This window comes from Amblyraja radiata, chromosome 21, assembly GCF_010909765.2.
Source record: "Amblyraja radiata isolate CabotCenter1 chromosome 21, sAmbRad1.1.pri, whole genome shotgun sequence".
Classification (NCBI taxonomy): domain Eukaryota; kingdom Metazoa; phylum Chordata; class Chondrichthyes; order Rajiformes; family Rajidae; genus Amblyraja; species Amblyraja radiata.
In genome coordinates, this window is record NC_045976.1 from 28880721 (window position 1) to 28902502 (window position 21782).

Here is a 21782-nt window from a genome sequence, read left to right on the forward strand (position 1 = left end):
TTATGACAGTAATATTTATTTATTTTTGTCAAGAAAATAGAAGTAATTTGCTCTCAGCATGAACAACAATGACAAACTCTCCCAGGAGTAGGGTGTGTATAATTTACAGGAGACAACTAAAAATGAAAGATTAGCCACAAATAAATGTGTACAAGATTCCAAGGAAAGAACAACATGGAGGAAAAATAATTGCAAGTAAATACATTTCTGACAGCTTTTGTGCTAAAATGATGTTATTAGATTGGAACAGATTGTGTTGAGTTCCTGCTGTCAATAATTAACACATCGTTCCAAAACACTGAAGAGTTCGTGGTAAATAGTTCAATCTAAATATCCATTCTGACCAATCAAGATATTTTCATCAGATCTCACACTGTGCCAGCACCTGCTTGGACAAATCCAATAGAGCCAAAATGCCTCTGCCACTTATCAGTGGAGTAGATAGATCAGTATGAATTGGTGTAAAAGCATTGATCATTGCTCACAGTATCCATATGGTCGTGCATCTGGTCTCATAAGAAATCATATAAGTACCTGACTATATCAAAATTTACAGTCCTAGAAAGAAAGAAAAAAAGAAATGATTATTAAATTCATAATTTCACACGATTTATCTTGTAAATTCTGCACTGATTACAATAATTAAAACATGCCAGCATTAAAAATCTCAAATTGTGCATAATTATTACTTATAGTTGATCTATGTTTTAGCTATACGGTCATCTTCATCCATAGTCTTCATGTAACACTCAGAATGTTATTTATTCAAATGATCAATTCAGAACAACACCCTTAAATCAAAGCACCTCAGTAATATTCCACAGCTCCTGCACAGAAGGAGCTTCAGAAATTGTATGCTTGCCGACATTCTGGCTAAGCATGGGATCAGTGTTCCGAGGGGAGGGATCATTAAAGGAATAATGTTGGGGGAGAGGGCTAGAGAGAAAATGCATTGAAAGAAGAAGAGGCAGCAAATGTCCTTGTAGGGAGTCCTGAGATGAATTTGTGGATGCAAAGTATAAGCTGCCCTAGGCAACACTGCTTCACAACTTCTATATTCTGATAAAACGCATGACTACGTTGAATATGGTTAGAACTCACTTCAATGTCTATGCCAATTATGTCTTCCTCTGCCTGACCACAAAGTTTTAAAATTTTGATTCAAGAATATCTGCAAATGATACTTAACAATTTAGCTCTGATTCTCCATCAATAAAACAGCAAGATTTTAAACACCTGGAATCCCCCCCCCCCCCCCCCCCCCCGACCATGGGAGAACAGAGGGGGATGACTGAATGTTGGAGCCTTCCTCACAGTGGGAAACTTTGATCCCGCTGTGTAAGGATGTGTGTTTAAAAACTATCGTGTTCTGTGTTCTTTATTATTCATATGGCTGTATGGCGACCACACATTTCACTGTACCAATTGGTACATGTGACAAATAAATGTATCTTGATCTTGAATTGATTTCCAGGGTGCTGCATCCAGAACGTCCAACTACTCAGTGAAAGGTATTTTCACATTTGTCCATTTAGTAAATACTCAAGATACTGATAATATAGTCTTCTGCCTTGAACATCTCTTAAAGTAGATGACGACAGTCATTTCAAAGTAGTTTTCAAAATTTGTGTTACTGTACACATTCCATTCATCACGACCCTTTTCTTTCAACTTCCAATTGAGAAAATGCTCACCCACTTTCTGATGACTAATCGAAGTATAGGAATAATATTTATAAACATTTTCTTCTATGTTATTGGTCTAATAAAGAACAATCGTGGAATAGGGCAAAAGTTGGCCAAACATTGAAATTACCATTATTGAGCATTATTCAAATGAGATTAAATAAATGTTTGTAACAATTGATTATATTACTTTAAAATAAAATGTAAATGTATGCTTCTGCTTCACACAAAGGCTTAATATCAACCAAAACACACGTTGGAAATTCTATTACAAGGGTAAAATGAACCATATTTCTCTTTTCTAATATGATACAACATGAAATTTAGCTTCACCCTTCAAGCCATGACCACCTAATTAGACTTAGTATTAATAACATTACAGGAAATTTGAAAAAGTCCATAATTGGGCATTATGTAAATACAATTTACATTCCATCAGTTTACAAGATAAGTCCAAGTAAATATTTATATGTTCTCTCGAGGCAGGTTTGTACCCGGTATCAGTCAACAGCTTCTGGCATTAGCACTTTAAATCTTTCACAGCCATGGAAGCATTAGGTATGCCAATGTTAATGGAACAGACTGAACAATCAATTGTCACTGAAAGGGATCAGCCATTTGTTGTCTTGGCCCACAGACTTTCTATGGACACTACTCTGAAGCCTGTGGTGATTATATGTGGCATGAACACTTCTACAGGGGTTCTGGAACATGCAAGAACAGAGCGATAACTGCCTTACTATCAGACTGGAAAATCTGTTACTGAGCAATTCAGATTATGAACCAGGAAGTGGCGCAAACTGCTGGAGTAACTCAACGGGTCAGGCAGCATCTCTGGTGAAAATGGATAGATGACGTTTCAGGTCAGGGCCCTTCTTCAGCATGAGTAATACTTCAATGGATAGAATTTCAAGTGCTAATGTCAGAATTCAGTAACAGATGTATATAGGTGAGTGAGGTTTTAAGAGGTAGATGGTTGGACAAAAACGAGAAATGAAAAGACAGAAGGTGTGGGACAAAAGGATTGAGGAGTTGCAAATTGTGAAGCTAGAGGAAGGAATGCAAGTGAGAGGGGAGAAATATAACCATGTCTAGGTGAGACATGGGGAGATGGGGAGGCGGAGAAAGAAGAGGAAAGAATTTGTTAGTTACCCTAAATTGGAGAATTCAATGTTCATACTGAAGATAGACACAAAATGCTGGAGTAACTCAGCGGAACAGGCAGAATCTCTGGAGAAAAGGAATGGGTGACGTTTTGGATCGAGAACCTTCTTCTTCAACGTTCGTACCATAGTTTTGTAAGCTACACCCAAGTGGAATACGAGACGCTGTTCCTCCAGTTTGCATGTGGCCTCCCTCTGGCAAAGGAGGCGGCCCAGGACAGAAGGTCAGTATGGGAATGGGAAGGGGAGTTGAATGGTTAACAAATGGAGATCCAGGAGGTGTTCGGCATAACTGTCACCCAGTCTATGCTTAGTCTCGCTAATGTACAGGATGTCACATCAAGAACACCAGATACAGTAAATGAGGTTAGAGGAGGTGCACATGAACCTTCATCTCACCCAGAAGCACTGCTGGGCAAGAGAGATATAGAGATAGATGTTACATCTGCTGCAGTTGCGGTGGAAAGTACCTGGGGAAGGGGTGGTTTGAGTGGGAATGAATGAGTGAACGAAGGTGTTGTGGAGGGAATGGTCTTTGAAGAAGGTGGAAAGAGATGGGGATGGGAAGATGTGACTCGTTAAGAGTCTAGTTAATGTCACATTAGAGGTGATTGAAATGTCGGAGAATGATATGCTGGAAGAGGCTGATGTGGTGAAAGGCAAGCACCAGGGGAACTCTATCCATGTTCCATTTTGGGGGAAGGAGAGCTCGAAACATACCCGCCTACATATTGCATATAATGCTGACATTGCATATAATGCTGGCAGATATCAGATATGACTTCAAAACCGTAGACACAACGTATCAAAGTATAGCATCGCCTCCTACTTTAGCATGCAATGTGCTCAGCATAAGCAGAAACCTTACTGGGAGCATCAAATATATATTTTTAATATGTTCCAAAATGCCACGTGTAGTTTTTGTTATGTATTTATTACAAAATCGTTTGTGAGTTTAAGTCAAACAGCTACATGCGTACAATCTTTAAACCCAATATTCATGCATGCCCAAAAACTCCCACACCTCTCTTGATCATACCTCCTCCCCTCCCTGAATCGTGTGGGGACTCCAATTCATACCCAAGATATCTTCTTCTTTCCTTTACTGTGGCTTTTGCTCCAAAGTTGGCATGGCTCCCAATTACATCTGCTTCATTTGCAACTTACGCCCACAGACCTTCCCCTTCCATGAGAAAGGATAAGGGTTCCCTGATCCTTGCCTTCCCATTCACCAGCTTTTACATTCAACATATCATTCCCTGAAATTTAATTAATCAAGATGCCACAAGACACTTCTTCCCCTCCGAGCACTTCAACGAAGCAATCACTCCATGATCCACTGATTCTCTCTTCCATCTCCACCAACAGCCAGCGCTCATCACAACAGCATCTTCCCATACATCAGCGAAATATGTAACACATGATCTTTTTCCCTTTCCTTTTTCATCATCCAAGGACCCAACACATTACTTCCAAGTGGCACAGTAATTTACATGTACATCTTCCAATTCAGTGACTACATTTAGAGCTTACAATGCGGTGTCCTCTACACTGGAGAAATCAAAAGCAGATTGTGTGACTATTTTGCTGAACACCTCTATTCCACGTGCAGGCGTGATCTTGTTTCCAGTTGCCCATCACTTTAATTCTCCAAACCATTTCTGTTCTGATCTCTCACACTGTTCCTACGAAGTCTAAAGTAATCTCAAGAAACAGCAGTTCTTCTTCGTGTCAGTTTTCCAGGCTGACTTGATTTCATTCTAATTAAATGATCATCAAAGTAAATGATGAGGCCAAAGTGTGAACCACAAACTCTTTGTCAGATGCAGCAGCAGATGCCTGATGGGGTGGGTGGGCGTACAGCTGGTCTCTTCATTCAGCTGTATGTTCTTGATGATCAGTCTTGAGATTCTCCCTATCGCCCAATATCACAGATATTAATTTTGTTCTCTACATTTCTCGCTCTTCTCTGCAACTAGGTTTCTAACTTATCTTTTTCCTCATGAAAAGTAATTGGCCTGAAATATTAGCTATTCTCCTCTCCACATATGTTATCTAACCCGATTAGTATTTCCAGCATTCTATGCTTTTAAAGCCGTTATACACTATTGTATCTTGTCTAGACATGATCCATAGCTTTCTTTTAAATCTTTATGCTTCAGCAATGGAAAACAACATTGCATACCTGGCAATTGCTCTGATGAAATCAAGACTTGCTGTGCATTTATACTTGGGCCCATCCAGCTGATCATCATGGCCAACTTGGGTCAATAGTTGAAGTGCCACCAGGGTAGTGATCTGAAGGTGCAAGCAAAAATGTGGACAACATTTTAATTACATTCAACATTATTGCACAACTTGAAGCAAGTTAAAATACAAAATGAAGCACTCAAATGCTTACATTATGCAATTAACATAATTTGTAATAATTTACAACAATTACTACCATCAAATTAGGGCTCTCAATTGACTAAGTAATTGTAGGGCCAATCTAGAAAACGGCATGTCAAGTAATCATAAGCAAATTCCATTCTGTCTATTATGGATTGACAAACAATGATGCATTACCAGACTGCATTCACTCCTCCATTGTTCGTCCTCTGTTTACTTTGATTCTCTGAGTTTGGTGCAAGTAATCTACACCTCATTGCTCAAATTCTCAAATAGTCTTTTTTTTAAACTAAAAATGAGTCATAATTGATTCACTTTACATAGTAAGAAATCAAATTAAAGATCACTGTAGCATAGAGTCATTTTTAAGGGTTAGAAAATAAAACTTACCACCACCACTACAATATGCCATCAGCACTGTACAGACATGTGAATGTGGATTATGTGGTCATGGCACTAAAGTCATAACATAAACCGTTAGCATTCTGATTCAATAGTGAGACTGCTGTGTTTTGAGACATAGCTGCTATCCATGTGGTACATGTCTCAAATCAATCCTCCAGCACTGCAATTGCCAATTTTCTTTTATTTTCTTTATTTGTGCATGAAAAGACATCCACAATTAGGCAATTAATGACACCAGGGGAAAAATGTCTTCTTACAAGTATCTTTGAAATGAGCAGCTGTTCTTCAATTGGGACTTTACAGTCTTCTATTACCCATAAAAGTTTTTTTCCACTGCCATTTCTTTCCACTCACCATCTGCAACTCAGTTCCGTTCATTTAAGTTTTTGGCCATCACAAGCTCGTGTACAGTGGAAACATGGGAAGGATGGGGGCGAGGAAAGAATTAATTTGTAGTTATGGCTATTTGATCAGAAACATGAACCAAGCCAAGCCTATCGTAAATTGAAGCAGTACTGGATAACGTGGATCATCAGCTGGCAGGAAAAGCATTGGCGATGATACAAACACACATGCTGTTATAAAACCCGAATTGCAGGCAATTGTAGCAAAAAGAGAGGTTTCAGTGCTTCATTTAAATTTGCTCATCTAAAGAATTATCCATTTCAATAAACATTACTTAGAACTCTGAATTAATAAAAAATATTGCATCTTACTACATTCAGAGTGGTAATAAATGTTGCAAACTTTTAAAGATCTACTAGACCTAGTGGGACTCGTTGGGCCCAGTTCCCCCAACACAATATTCCACCACTCACCCATAGCCCACAACTGCGCAGGCGCGACTGACGGGTTCCCTTTGTGACGCCAGAGATCCCCGTTGTGACGCGAGTCACGGCAACCCTCCCTAACTGCGCCTTGCCATCCCTCTTCCTACCCTCCTCCATTCCCTCTCATCCCCAGCACTCCCTCCCCCTCCTCCACACCCTCCCTCTTCTTTCCCCTCTCCTCCTCCCCTCCCCCACTCCTTCCCTCACTACTACTTTCCCCTACCCTCAGTCACTCCCTCCATAACCCCTCTCCCCTCCCTACCCCTTCCTCTCCCTCTAACTCCTCTCCCCTCCCTACCCCCTCCTCTCCATCTATCCCCACGCCCTCCTCTCCCTCTATCCCCCTCCTCTCCCTCTATCCCCCTCCTCCCCACCCCCTATCTGCTCCAACGCGCCCGTTCCGTACCCGTAGCCCCCACGGGAGGCGAGGTCCTCCAACTCAAGCCGTTCCCGAACGTAAGATTCCAGCACTTCCCTGCCTCCCTGAGCAGTGAACTTAAAAAAAATTCCAATTACACTTCCCCTGCGTGTTGCAACAGCAATTCGCCCTTTCCCTCCTGTGAGGTGAAAAGCTCAGAGTGTTCCTGTGTCGTTACTGCTAGCCGAGCCATTGTGAGGTCATCAGTTGAAGCTGGTCGTTTTAAATTCAAAGTCTTTTGATTTTTTAAAAACTTCTTACTTACTTTTAACCAGTAATAGGTCGAGAAATAAAGCATAAAATGTTCAGTGAAGATGGTCTCTGCCTCAAGGGGAAAAATGTCAATCAGAATATGTAAAAATGTAATCGTTACCGCGTAGTGTTTTTGCGAAGATGTAAAGACATCCACATATAAACACACATATACACACACATATACACACATGTACAAGATCAGAGTTTTAATAAGTATATGATAGATAGATATTACTTTGCTCAACTCAAAAGGCAACTTAAAAATGTCTTCGGAAAGCTGGAAAATTACTTGAATTTGAAAAACTATAGGCACACTATTCGCTCACTAGACAATGACATGCACTGCAGATCAATCCACTGTATATCTGCTTTACAAATGGTATCTTACCAAGACTATATTTTTAGAAAATGGTGTAGTATTTAGCAATAACCTGTTATTTCAGATTATACCACAGTATTTGTTAATCTATTCTCATTTAAATGCTACATTTTATATTCTCTAAATTGCAACCGTTTAATATAAACCACCTTTTATTCATCTCCAGTTTGGAAACAATTACCAGACCCAGCTCCAAATGTTTAGGATAGTAAGTTGCAAATTTCCACCACATTTGGGGAAAGTGTTCATCCCGATTGGAGAGTCCAACTCCAATTTTAATACTGGGGCGCACCCCCCTGCAATGTTGCTAATTCTCTCATTCTCTTCATCGATCCTAGTAAATATATTTTGTGGCTTTCAATAGTCCCACGATTTTCAAAATTCTAAGGTTGCAAAAATAAACCCAAAAAAAACAAAACAAACTCTTCCCCAAAAGACAATAGTCACCTGAATTTCAGGTGTGGAACTTGATGTGTTTTTCATTGATGAGGACATTATGGGTCAAATGTATATAAATGGAAGTGCAGGTTCTTCGTGGTCTAATTGAAGTGTGGAACAAGTAAGGGACTGAATAGTTGTCGATTTGGCACATTAAAAGGTCCTTCAATACTGAAACACTTCAAGTTATATCCTTAAACCACTGTTGACTATTTTAACAGATATTTCAATTTATACTTACAAGTAACAAGTAAAGAATTCTACTAGACAAGAATGCTGAAGTAAATAAGGTAATTAAATCACATCCTTTTACAGAAAACGTTTGGAATTTCCTACTTTGTCATGAAATGCATAACTTCTAAAAAACATCATTAGCATCTTATCAGCCATGCAATTAAATGGAGGTCGGCTCATCTCTTCCCACTGCAAACCCTAAATCCTGACCCATGTGTTACATTAATATCACATTAGGTTTTTAAATCTGAATAGGCTGTGGGCAGAGGAGCTTTTTTTGTTCAAGTTCCTGACCCAACTCTACCAAAGCTAACTGCTAATACAACCATTGCCCACATTTCTACTTCTAGAATTACTCATTTACTTGGCACCCGTATTTTCTGCTTCACATAAACATTTGCTCATTTAATGCTGTTGTGTTAATATGCATCAAATCCTGCTCACCCATCATCCTTATGCATGTGACTTACATGGCCTCCTGGTTCATCGTGTCTAATTCTAAAATTGTGCATCAGTTTTCTAATCCTTTAACAACATCCCGTCATCCATCTAGTAATCTTTACCATTCCTACAAACATCTCTGAGATCCTCCATACTTGTCATCTCCTGTATCCATTTAGTTATTGTAGCATTAATGATCATGTGTTCATCTACTTTATTCCTAAGCCATAGGTTTGAAGAAGGGTCTCGAAACATCACACATTCCTTCTATCCAGAGATGTAGCCTGTCCCTCTGAGTTACTCCAACATTTTGTGTCTACCCTAGAATTCCCTACTGATATAACATCCTTTAAGATAATCATCAAAGCCTTACTTTGATGGTCAAAGATTGTGACCATCTATTCCAAAAGTGACATGCTGGACTCAGCATCAATTTTTAACTGACCATGGTTACTAATTGTTTTGGGAGGTTTTACTAATGTCAAGGGTCCAATGCAAATACAAGGAGCATAATTAGCAAATGGAAAACCTGATTTTATCACTTTTCCTCCCTTATGATCTACATTTTAAACGAGAAGTTTGGTACTCTGAGCATTCTTTGAAATGCTCTTTGAAAATATTACATGTTACTTTGGAAACATTTGACATGATGTTGAAAGAGGAATGTTTTGTCATAATTTTTTTGTCATAAAATTCATAATCATCCTTGAATTTCAGTGTCATCCAGGCAAGGATTATCTCCTCTGCTCCGATCTGCATTTGATCATAGTTCACAAACATAATGCGCTTCAATATGACACAGCGCCCCAATGATCAGGATATTAAAGAGCTGTTGAAAAGTTAATCAACAGATTATGCTGAATTTAAATCCATGCCAATCCAGTTTGATGAGGATTTGGAGGAGGAAAGCAAAGAAGCCAATATTTGGAATTTGTATCTTTGAAGGATGACATTTAATTTTTAATCTTAATTAAAATGAAATTCCCTTTACACCGAATCTTGCTCATTGCGGAAGCAGTGAGAATTCCACATCACTGTTAGAAAAAAAAATATGGAATGAGCTAACACTGTAAAGAAATTAGCATCATTTTTTTTAAAAGATGAAGAGCACGGAACAGTATTAATTAGAATAAGTGAATAAATGTTTTGTTAAGCAATTCTGATTTATTGATGACGAATTACAGGAACTGCAAACAACAAAACATGCATGAGCTTTAGAGGTTACAAGTACTGTAATGTAAAAAAATGGATTGTTTCATGGGATATCATCAACCGAGAGGATAGAAGTAACAAAAACTGTAGGCAGCTAACAAAATTCTAGTTTTGGAATTATATTTTTTGTTAGCCGCACTGCAGAGTTCACGACTACACAGACCCTTATTTGTAGGCATTAAATTATTGGCAGATGCCATGAAGTAAGAAAAAGGAAATAACTTAAAGCTGGTCTCTAACTTAAGTCAGTTATCTTAGTAGATCTCTCTACAGGACATTACTACTTAAAAAGTTGCTGTCTGCACAGTAACTTAGCCCCATTTTCTGTATATATCTCAAATATTAAAATAACTACTCGGAAAAAATACAAATATTGACCAGATTTTTTCTAACAAATTATAAATCATTTAGATAATATAGCATAAAAACATAAAATTATTGCACAAACAACTTTGTTAGGACTCAAAGACAAAATTACAGGAACAAATGTTATTTCTGGGATATCACAAATGCAGCATCATGAAATGTGGTAGATATTAGAATAGACGGGTGATACAGATTATACCCAGAGGGTGAAGTTTAAGTTTACCTCTACTGTATGGAATGTGCTGTAGGAGTTAATTAACTGAGAAGGACACAAAAGTGCTGGAGCTACTCAGCGGATCAGGTAGCATCTCTGGAGAACATGGATAGAATTGGGGGGATACCGACCCAAAACATCACCTATGCACGTTCTCCAGAGATGCTGCCTGACCCGCTGAGTTACTCCAGCACTGTGTTTTTTTGTGTAAAGCAGCATCTCCTGTTCCTTGTTTCTACTTCTTAATTTACGGAGATATTCTCAAATGCATTTCTGACCATCCTTGTAATTTTAAGTAGATATTCTACATGTTTTGATTTTAATATTATGTATTATATTAAGTAATTTATCTATTCCATAAAATCTTTGGAAATACATGCATCAATATAATGTAAAGAGTCAACTTGTGTCTTTTACAGTGACCCAATTGTCAACTAAAACAGGGCGTGCAGGTAGTGCTCTTTATAAGCAAATAACAATCCCTTTCATTGTTCTCTATTATTGGTGTTTTAAACATTGTTCTGCTAATGTATTGTCTGATCAGGACATTATTTTTTACATATAAAGCCTCAAATTGTCTTAAGTGTCTCCAAAAACAGACATCAGAATTTTCTGGTAAATATCCCACAATAAATATGGCTTGCCAAATCAGATACTGTCAGCCCCACCCATCACCCTCCCTCCCTCCCTCAGTCTCCAGACATATAACTCCTCAAATTATTTTCAATATTAAAATAATTTAATTCATGTACAAAACTTCATTCAATGAGTTTCGTACACTTTAGCTACTATTTTAATACAAACTCATTACCCTTCACATTTCAGATTTACTGAATTTCAATATTGCTCCATCCTGTTTTCATTCCACTTTTCACACCCTCCTCTAGACAGTATAATTGCATTATCTCGCCTTTGTCACCCTCTCTCTATCAACACCAATCTGCTTCTCCCTTTTCTCTTGGTCTCCACTCTATTAGAAGCATCCCTCTTCCAATCATCTCTCTTCTCTGCAATTCAACAAACTATTTTTCAACCTTTTGCTGATTCTAATGAAACATTATCACCACGAAACTATGTTTGCTATGCCTGCTGAATATTTTGAGCATTTTCTTTTTTTAGTTTATATTTCCAGCACCCGCTTTTGCCTGTTTGACAAGGTGCTGGCTAATGAAGCTGAGCAAGCAAATGTCATAAAAATAAAACACTTTGTAAAACTGTGAAGGTAATCATGTTCATTTCCACTTTAGATAAAAGCCATGTGGTAACAAAATGATAAAACGTGCAACCCAAACAAAATGCAAGATTAGATAGCGGATAGAATAAATAAATATTGGTACAGAGTTAATCATAGGGTTTAGCATAGCTGATTCCACTAAGAAAACAGTCTGTGTTTCCTTAGATAAATGGGAAGAAATAAAATGAGAACACAACATTTTATTCTTACAGGGTATAAATAAAAGTCAGAAATCTATTAAAGAAATTTCCTTATTTCTGAGATCATCTCCAAATCACAAATATTCTTCACTTGCGAACAGTATTTTGGGAGGAACTTCACTGTACAAAATATTGTAATTGTACAAGATTATCCACCACCATGATTATCAGGGTTGAGCACTAAATACTAGCCTATGCACATTGAAGCAATCATAAAGAAAACCATCAACACCTTTACTTCCTTAGCAGATTGAGGAGAATCGGTAATGTCGATGATTACACTCAAACTTCCACATGTGTATGGTAGAGAGCATAATGACTGGTTGCATCACAGCATGATTCCACAATGCAAATATCCAGGAATAAATGATATTACAAAAGTGGTGAGCACTGCCCTGTCCGTCATAGGTACTGGCCTCCACACCATGAAAGACATCTATAGGAAGTGCTGCCTTAAAAAGGCAACCAGTATCATTAAGCACTCACACCATCCTGGCCACACTCTCATTTCACTCCTACCATCTTGACTCTTGACTCTATTTCAATCGTAGAGTGGCGCTGCCGTTCCTGGTGACAGACCCGGCGCTTCAACCGTGGGTGCAGCATGGACTTATTGTTGTGCAGCTTGCGATCCCTTTGCCGGGGATCGATTGTGGAGAGCTCCAACGTAGACCTGTGGACTTTTAACATCGTGAAGTCTGCGTTCCCTGGTTAGAGACCGATTCGGGAGTTCCAAGCCACGGAGAGTTTCAATCGTCCCAACGAGGGAATTTCGATCACCCCAACGCAAGGGCTTCAGATCACCGGCTGACCCCGAATGCGGATGGTTCGACAGCCCCGACCACGGTAGAATAAAGAGGGAGAAGATTGAACTTTATTATCTTCCATCACAGTGAGGAATGTGGGGAGCCGCTGTAGTGGATGTTTATGTTAACTTTTATTTTATGTGGCTGTGTCGTGTTGCTTTTCACTTAGTGTGGCTGTATGGTAACTCAAATTTCACTGTACCTTAATTGGTACATGTGACAATAAACTGATCTTGAAATCAATCAGTATGGATAAGAGAATCAAAGTAGGGAGATGGTCACTATGAGATAAAGATGATAAACTCCTGCTGAAGTGTGATGAAATGCCAAAGAAACTGAACAATTTTCATTCCATTTTTAACAGAGGACACAGATTTTAGAAACCTTGACCCAACTGTAAAAGCTGACATGGTGATAAATAGTCACAATTATGTCACTTTTATAATCATTGTAAATACCAATGTCATTGCCTTTTAAAGTCCCATTAATCACTGACCATTATAGCTGTAATGTCTCTGAAAAAAAACACTTATTCCTCAGCAAAGGGAGGGGGGGGGGAGGGACAAAACAACTCCAAATCTTTGCAATAATCATGAATACCTTTCTTGGCCAATTAACCACAGATTTATTTTAATTAGAGATTATCAAGGCACACAAAGATTTCAATTCCATATAATCAAAATTGACAAAGGAAATTGTTCTATAAAATAGGAATACGTGCTAATTTGTTCCATTCTTCAAACCAGATATATATAAATGAACCATATAAAACTATTGTTTAAGTTTTATAAATGTTAATTCAAGTTAATGCGGCAGATATACAGCTTGCGACTTATTCATAACTAAGCTAGATTAATATACCATGAAGATTGAGCCTATAAGCTAAAGTTTATTTCTGCTATCACAAATACCTCAGAAATCCATGTTTAATAAAGCAGATGTGGACAAATTCATACCTATAGCTTCCCTTGCTTGGTATAAATCATATGTCAAAGGCGGTTTGGATGATTTAAGAACCAAATCTCACCACATAAACATACTTTTACTTATAATGCATAATCTATTAAAATGATAATATAAAACTAATTCCAAAACCTGCTGCACCTGTTGTCAAATAAACATATTTGATCACTTCACTCCCAATTATTGCCCCATATAGAGCCCCCTGCCTTATTATGGCTATTTGGATTACAGAAATTAACCCTTACCAATCACTAACCAGGAATATGAAGTACAGAATTTGTGTGAACATTTAAAAAAAAAAATCAACATAATTTTTCTCATCTCGTGTTTCCTAATGCATGCAGAGAAAATGGCTTGGTGCTATAGAAAACTGCGATATGGTCCCTTTTCTAGGAACACAATTTTCCCACAACGTGGCAGCAACCTGTACTTAAACAGCCTCCTTATTAACTACCATGCATAAATATGACTTTTCACTTCACAATTGCCTTGGTCATATTCTGCAAAGGCTGAGTAACAGGAACCAACGTTATCCTTCCAGGCACGTTTCTCTCCACTGTACTGCTTCACTTCAATTTCAGTCACTCGTCCCAACATTGTTAATACATCTTACCAAAAATCTCTTTTGTTAGCATGGACATTGTCAAGACACTACAAATCCAAAAGCATCCTAAATCTACTTTTTGACCCGATCCAAGACATCCATTAACAGCAATTGTCAAAGATAGATTAACATCAACCAATAAAGAAAGGAAATAGACTAACATAAATATTTAAGTAAAGCTGTAAAGGTAAGCCTAACACCTGGATGTTGGTTAATTTCAACGAATGTAGTTATTCAAAAAATAGATTTCATTTTTTGCTGAAGTTTTTTCAACTGCTTTCGATTTTGAGCTGAATATACTCAATATGTTAAACTAAGAGAAGCTCTCATGCATATGAGCTCATCTGATTCACCCAAGCATTCTCAGGAAGATATTTGAGAAGTACCAAACCTCACTGCGCAGTGGTCTGCCTATAGCAAGAGTGTACTCTCCCGTCAATGCCAAACACTGTGTCTGGAGTCTGTAAAATATTATCAGTGGAAATGCATTACCATTATCTAGAAAACAGATTAAGTCTAAAGCAGTATAAACATCAGCTGGAGTAACTGTACCTACTGTCAAATTTTGTTGAAAAAAATACATTTACTGATAAATGTACCAGCAGTAGAAGTTTGGAGGCCCGATACACCTTTGCCCCAGAGAACTTGAAGCAGATGGCCCACTGCTCCACAGATCACTGGCCATGAATAAGCAACACCAAATCCACTGGGATACAAACACTGAGCTTCAAGCTGATTATGTCCTGTCAGCCAAGTATTGAGAGACAATGCATTAAAGTGATGATAGGAAGGGTGCTCAGGAAAACTAATATATTTATCTTCCGGGTACCAGAGAAGGCACATAAAATATATTCATTTGGACTATATCAAAGGCTTCAAACTACAGAGATTGAGCATAAAGAGAAAACAACATTTTTATTGTGGAAGATTGAGAGGCTGGGGTGCATTGCTGGAACTCACGATTAAAAGAGTGACAACAGCAACATAAAATTGGAATGATAGTTTATTCCAATAGTTAAAAGGAACATAAATTTTGGGAAAACAAGGTTGTTAATCACACTAGCTGGTTCAAAGATTTTTTTAAGTTACAACTTCAATTCAAGTATTTTTAGCTCTGCAATGTTAAATAGCTGATGATGAATTTTAATTTTGGAGTACAGTAAAACATAAAAGTTTAACAAATTTCAGATCAGCATTTAACTGAGTTATAAGACAATATGTACATTTGTACCAAATCTGCTTGCTTATACCCGAGATATTTTGAATAAATTATTCCAGAAGATGGATTATTTGTCACTAGCAAGTTGATTCTATGCACAGTTAAGAGAAATCATCTGCAGGTTCACTGCTCATTTTAGCAAATAAACAAAGCAATTGTTAATGGAGTTTTATTAAACCAGATAATAATTCCATATGGAAACACACTCCTGAATCTGATGATCTTGGGGTGCAAAAATCAAACAAGTCTTTGCTAACGACTTTTACAAAGTAAAACGGGTACACCTGTAAGATAATGTCTTGGTCACAGTCAACTTCTGGAATTGACTGATTTTCAAAACTGCCTGTGAAGTCATCCTCTCTGATTAAAGAGCCCAGAATATAGTAGCACATGGTGCACAAGGAACTGCAAATGCAGGAATCTTGAGCAGAAACCAAAGTGCTGGAGGTACTCAGCAGGTTAGGCGGCAGCTGTAGGGGGAATGGACAGACGATGTTTCAGATCGGGACCCTTTTAAGACTGAGGAATTATGTCAGAGTAGGCATACTTTGAGGAGATTTTCCAGTGGAGCAATAAAGTGAGAACACAGAAACTGCAGATGCTTAAACAAAAAATAGTGCTGGAGAAATTCAGCCGGTCAGGCATCTCTGGAGGAAATGAACAGATGACGTTTCCGACTAGGACACTTCTTCAGAGAGAAAACTGGTGCCTATTGTTATTTAAAGGAGATATGTTGCAGTGAAATCCTCGAGCTTTGATTCCATTATGTCTGCAGTAGTTCAACAGCACAGAAGACCAGTTTATACCTTGTATTGGCCATAGATGACTGAAATGGAGACGAAACATAAAGATAAACTTTTTTTTACAGTTGGGTTTTTGTTCTCATTTAAATTGGTGCCTGTGTTCTTGTCACAATAATTGCAAGTTTGAGAATTACCAACTGATAATTTTAAACTCAAGACAGCAACATTGTTTTAAAAATAAAACTGGGCAAGACAGAAAATTGTAATTTAAAACCCGAGTGATACAAGTTTATTTTCAGAATGATGTTTATGAAATAATTCTTATTAGTTTCCAAGAATGTAGGAAAGAGAGAAATATTTCTGCTTTGTGCACTTGGTCCATTACTATGTTCTTGATGGGCTTTTGAAAGAGAATAAATTGCAGGGCCACAAGGGAAAAGGGATGGGGAAATATGATGGATGAAATTGCTATGCTGTGAAGCTACAAAGACCCGATGGGCTACGCGGTTTTCATCAATCCCGTAAATTTGAAAATTCACACTGATAACTAGTGCTGCAGAGTGAAAACTACAATGAAATACAGTAATTATGCAAACCACAGCATTATAGTATTATAAATTACAAAATCAGGGATGCAGTGAGATATAAAGCCAGCATTTCAAAATATTATATAAAAATCCAAAGCCCTTGACTTCAAACTCTAATATTGATATTTTACCGTTCATAAGAAAATGTGATGGACTGTGACACCTAGTGGAGTGATTGCCAAATAGAAAAGATTAAATTTGAGTCCAAGCCTGCATTGTGATTTGTGTTCAATAAAATAAACAAAGGGATGATCTCCTGCATGATTTCATGCAGAACACATCAATCAATTGTAAATCTAGTCCACATTCACACCTCTTTCTTCTAAAGCCTAATATTCTTAACCAACAACCACATTTCAATTCAAGTAGCACAGCATCTATCACAATGCAACAGCTACAAACGTGTCGGCAAGCTGATGGCCCGAGAACAAATCTACACAGGTTCAACTGTCAACCTTCAATACAATCTCAGGCTTGGAAGCTCCTTCTCTCCAAAATATCTATTCCCACCCCCTTACAAGTTGCAGAAAAGTTATCATTCAATCCCAATTCCTAGCCCACTTATTTTCAGTCCTTTCTTAATCTGATTCTATTTTCCATGCTGCACCATCCCCCAGCTCTTTCCATACACTTGGCTCAAACCATATCTTACTACAACACTGGCCCATTCCAGCCTGCAGTAACAACTCGTCACCTTGGTGGGCTTCTCCAAATTTCCGGTTTGCTCTTACTTCTAAAAAGCATTAAAGGCACACTATTTAGCAACAATTGCAATGATTGGTTTGAAATGCATGATTTATAATATTCCATTTGTCAACTGAATGACTTAATATAATTTCAGACATTATATACATACTTTTAAACAACTGGATCAATCAGGAAAAGGTAGCTACATCAAATATGAAGTGCTTTCCGAGTATAATATACTTTAAATATGCGGTGCTTTCTGAGTATAATATATTTTAAATATTGGGATGTATAAAAGCATACATCCAGGATTTCAATATTTTAGCAATAATATTTAGCAATAAAAAAAACAATTTTGAGGAGGCCATACTTATGGTCAACGGAGATACACATGATGAAGCTATGTGGAGATTGTAACGTGATCTCCGAAAACATTTAAAAAAAGAGTTGAACCCTAGACTAGCTATTAAACGTCTAACTCGGGGAATTTGTAGTGAAGTGATGTGGGCACAATGATAAAAAATAAAGGAAAGGAACCAATGGTAGCACTGACCTGGGTACCTCATCTTGACTGCAGATATTTATATAGCAGGAGCTCTAAATGTCAAACTGCTGTCATTTGATTTTGGAAAATTGATCGAGGTCAGTGACACAGCTTTGCAGTGAACACATTCTCAAATTAAATATCTCAATTACTCCTGCACAATATTCCGTTCCAATAGCTGACAATATTTAACTAAGCAAATCTTAGCACAATGCTGCCACCCAGTGCAATAACTGAGTATTGAATATTGTCTCAAATAAGATAATGAAAAATTAAAAGCCTCATATAACAACTAAAATAATAAGACCGTTTTACCTGAACGTCATATGGATGTGAAAACTGGACCACATATGACCAAGAGGACAATTCATTGGAAATGTAAAGGGCCTGTCCCACTTAGGTGATTTTTTAGGTGACTGCCGGCGACTGTCATAGTCGTAGCAGGTCGCCGAAAAACCGGCAACTGAACCCCCTTTCCGACAATGTCTACGACAAGCTACAACAACCTACCACCTAGTCGACGCCAAGCTACGGCAAGCTACCGGCGACCCATTAGGACGTCCACCTACGACCACACCTACAACAACCTAGGCACAACCTACAACAACCAAAGTCAACCTTCGTCCACCAGCGACAAGCTACGACCGTCGGAGACAACTGAAGACAATTCAGTCGCCGGTATTCTCCCCCAAAAGAAAATATTGTCTCCACATTCACTGTCAAGACCACTCGAGGTCCTAATTTAAATCAAGGTGTCCCTCACTCCCAACAGATGCAAGCCTAACCCTGCAGGTCCATTCTTTCCTTAGAAGACAACCCACCCACTCCAGCTATTAGTCTTGCAAAGCTAATGCAAACTGCTTTCAAAGCATTTATATCTATCCTTAAATAAGGAAATGAGCACTATACATCAAACTTCAGACATAAACTCACCAATGCCCTATGCAGAACTTAAGTGCAAATTTCTTGGTTTTGTATTCATTTCCTCTTGCAACGAACAGTGACATTCTATTAGCTTCCTATTTACCCATATTTCCCGGCAATGATTATGCTATTTTTTACCCAAAAATAAGGCACGAAAATTTACCTGCGTCTTGGAGGCCGAAGGTTAGGTTGTTAGCCAAGAAAGATGGACTTGGCTATACCTCAGTACAGCAACATCAAGAACGATGTTGCTGTACTGAGGGATAGAGAAGTCTATCCCTCATTGCTGGCAGCTGATGGGAAGTGGCTGTAAAAGGACAGCACCGCTAGGGGGGGGGGGATGTTCCTTTCACAGCGTGTGGGGAGTCTGCCCCGGGTCAGCACGTGCAGGAGCATTGAGAAGGAGGGGTTCGGGGATCATGCCAGCGACTCACTCACCGCTGCCACGGCGCTCCGGGCGCGGAGCCACCGCATTTTGGCCGGGGAGGGAAGTAGCTCAGGTGGCTGCAAGCGGCTGCCATTCCTTAAATCCCGACTGCCGCCGGGAGCAGGACATGGCCTCACTTGCTGCGCTGAGTGACACAGCATGGCATTCACGTGTCTTTCAATGAAGACCGGACAGTGAGGGGACCAGCTCAAGAGCGGAGCGGGTCAGCGGGCGATGGATAACAGGTGGTGGAGCGGTGGAGCTTACTCCTGTGTCAGCGCGATCAAGGGACCAATTAAGGTTACTCGCGCTGACACAGGAGTAAGCTCCATCGCCCGTTGAACCTGCTCCGCTCTAGTGAGGCCATGTCCTGCTCCCAGCTGCAGTCGGAATTTAAGGAATGGTGGCCGCTCGCAGCCACCTGAGCTACTTCCCTCCCCGGTCACAATGCAGTGGCTCCGCGCCCGGAGCGCGCGGCAGCGGTGAGTGAGTAGCTGGCATGATCCCCAACCCCCTCCTTCTCAATGCTCCTGCCCGTGCTTACCCGGGCCAGACTCCCCACACGCTGTGAAAAGGCCTCTTCCTCTGAATTGGTCCCTTGAACTAGTATTGTCATTCAATAAGATCACAACTGATTCAACTTGTCCCGGTGTACTCCCGTTTTTCCCACCGTCTCTCCACCTGCAGTCACCCTCCACCCCCCCACCCATTCAGGCATTCAGAATGGAGGAGATCTGAAAGCCTTGGGCAAATTGAATTGTTACTTTCTTTATTTATATTTTTTTGAGCGTTAGAAATTCTATGTCCTGCCAGCCTTTTTTCAAAATTTAGCAACTCAAAATGGGGGTGCGTCTTTGATGCAGGTGAGTCTTCATTGCCGGGAAATACGGTCCTTGCTCTATTATATACTTTGCCCACCATGCACCAGCACAACCAGTACCTTCGGCATCTAAGTGTTCTGCATAATGTCCTTTAAATAATTATTCCTAACAAAATGAATAACCATATTTTCCCACATTGTATGCCATTTGCCCACTAATTTAATTAGTTGTATCTCTTTGTCACCTTTTTTAATTCACAATATACTTTCCTTCCTTTTGCACCACAGACAGGATCCTCATTTTACAAAGCAGGCTATTTCTGACAGGAAAGAAGGTTGGTGTGGGAAGACGATGGACCAGGAAACTGGCTCATCCACAGCGGAAATTTAGGAAATATATTGTTTATGATACTAACATGGTTCTGTTTTTGTCCAAGATCCAAGCAATTGTCTTTGCTGGGAGGGCTTTCAATTAATAGGTGTCATCTTAATTATGATCAAAGGTTCAAAGGTTCTTTATTTGTCACATACACCAATTGGTGTAGTGAAATGCAGATGGCCATTGCAGCACATTAAAAAGAATACAACATAACAATAATAAAGAAATTTAAACATAAAAACATCCCCCCACAATGTTTCCCCATTATGAGGGAAGGCACAAAGTCCAGTCCCCATCCCCATGTCCACCCATAGTCGAGCCTATTGAGGCCTCCGCAGTCGCCTTTACAGAGGCCCGATGTTCCAGGCCTTTCTCGCCGGATGATGGTGCTCCGGCGTTGGGAAAATCCTTTCAGCGGCTTGGGATACCTAGAACAGCCGCTTCCTTACTCAAGATCGCGGCTTCCGAAGCCGACAGGCCGCGTTGGGTAGAGCTCCACCACTGGCGATCTCGGCGAGAGATCCCAGGCTCCCGATGTAAAGTTCAGCGCCGTCGCCCGCAGCTGGCCGCTCCACAGACCCGCAGCTCTGCGATGTTTTTATCGGCGGTCCCAGCATATCGGAGTTCCAGTGCGGCGAACTGGTCAAGGCATCGCCCGCTCCGCGATAGCGCTCCAGTGCTGTGCCGCCACCGAAGCCAAGGTTCTGGCCGGTCCACTCAGGAAACGCTGCTCAGGACCCCAATGGTAGGCCGCAAGGACGGGTCGAAGGTGCTGCTCGGAGGAAAGCCGCCTCTCTGACCAGGTAGGGACCCTGAAAAGCAGTTTCCCCATTCCCCCCCCAACCACCCACATAAAAAAAAACTAAATCTCCAGAAGCAAAACACTTTAACTCACTAATAATAAAAAGAGGTGAAAAAACGAACTGCTGCAGGCTGGGCAGCCATACCCATACAGGACTGCGCCCCCTACCCGTTAGGTTGTCATAGGTTAATAGTGAGAAAAGGTTGCAATCAGTGCTTGATCTGCTCATTAAGTAAACTTCAGAACTGTCATTCATAATGGTAAGTTATTGAAGCATCTCTGTTCGAAGAAAGTATGAAAAAAGACACCAACAAATCAGACAGCTAAATTCCAGAATAGATCTGCAAATATTGTGGAAGTTTGCTGTAGCAACTTTCCACTAAATCAGAAGTGAAATGTTAGAAGCTGGTGC

At 39.5% G+C, this 21782-nt stretch overlaps 1 protein-coding gene across 3 annotated transcripts in view; it reads right to left on the bottom strand.

Moving 5' to 3' along the window:
* The window catches only part of orc5 (origin recognition complex subunit 5), a 57611-nt gene continuing 35829 nt past the window's right edge, over positions 1-21782 (bottom strand). For all 3 annotated transcript variants that reach the window (XM_033039888.1, XM_033039889.1, XM_033039887.1), the window contains exons 14-15: positions 5034-5146; positions 1-558 (exon numbers count right to left, since the gene is read on the bottom strand). In XM_033039888.1, coding sequence (XP_032895779.1) covers positions 513-558; positions 5034-5146 — 159 coding nt within the window. In that variant the 3' untranslated portion in view covers positions 1-512. The remainder of the gene's footprint in view (positions 559-5033; positions 5147-21782) is intronic.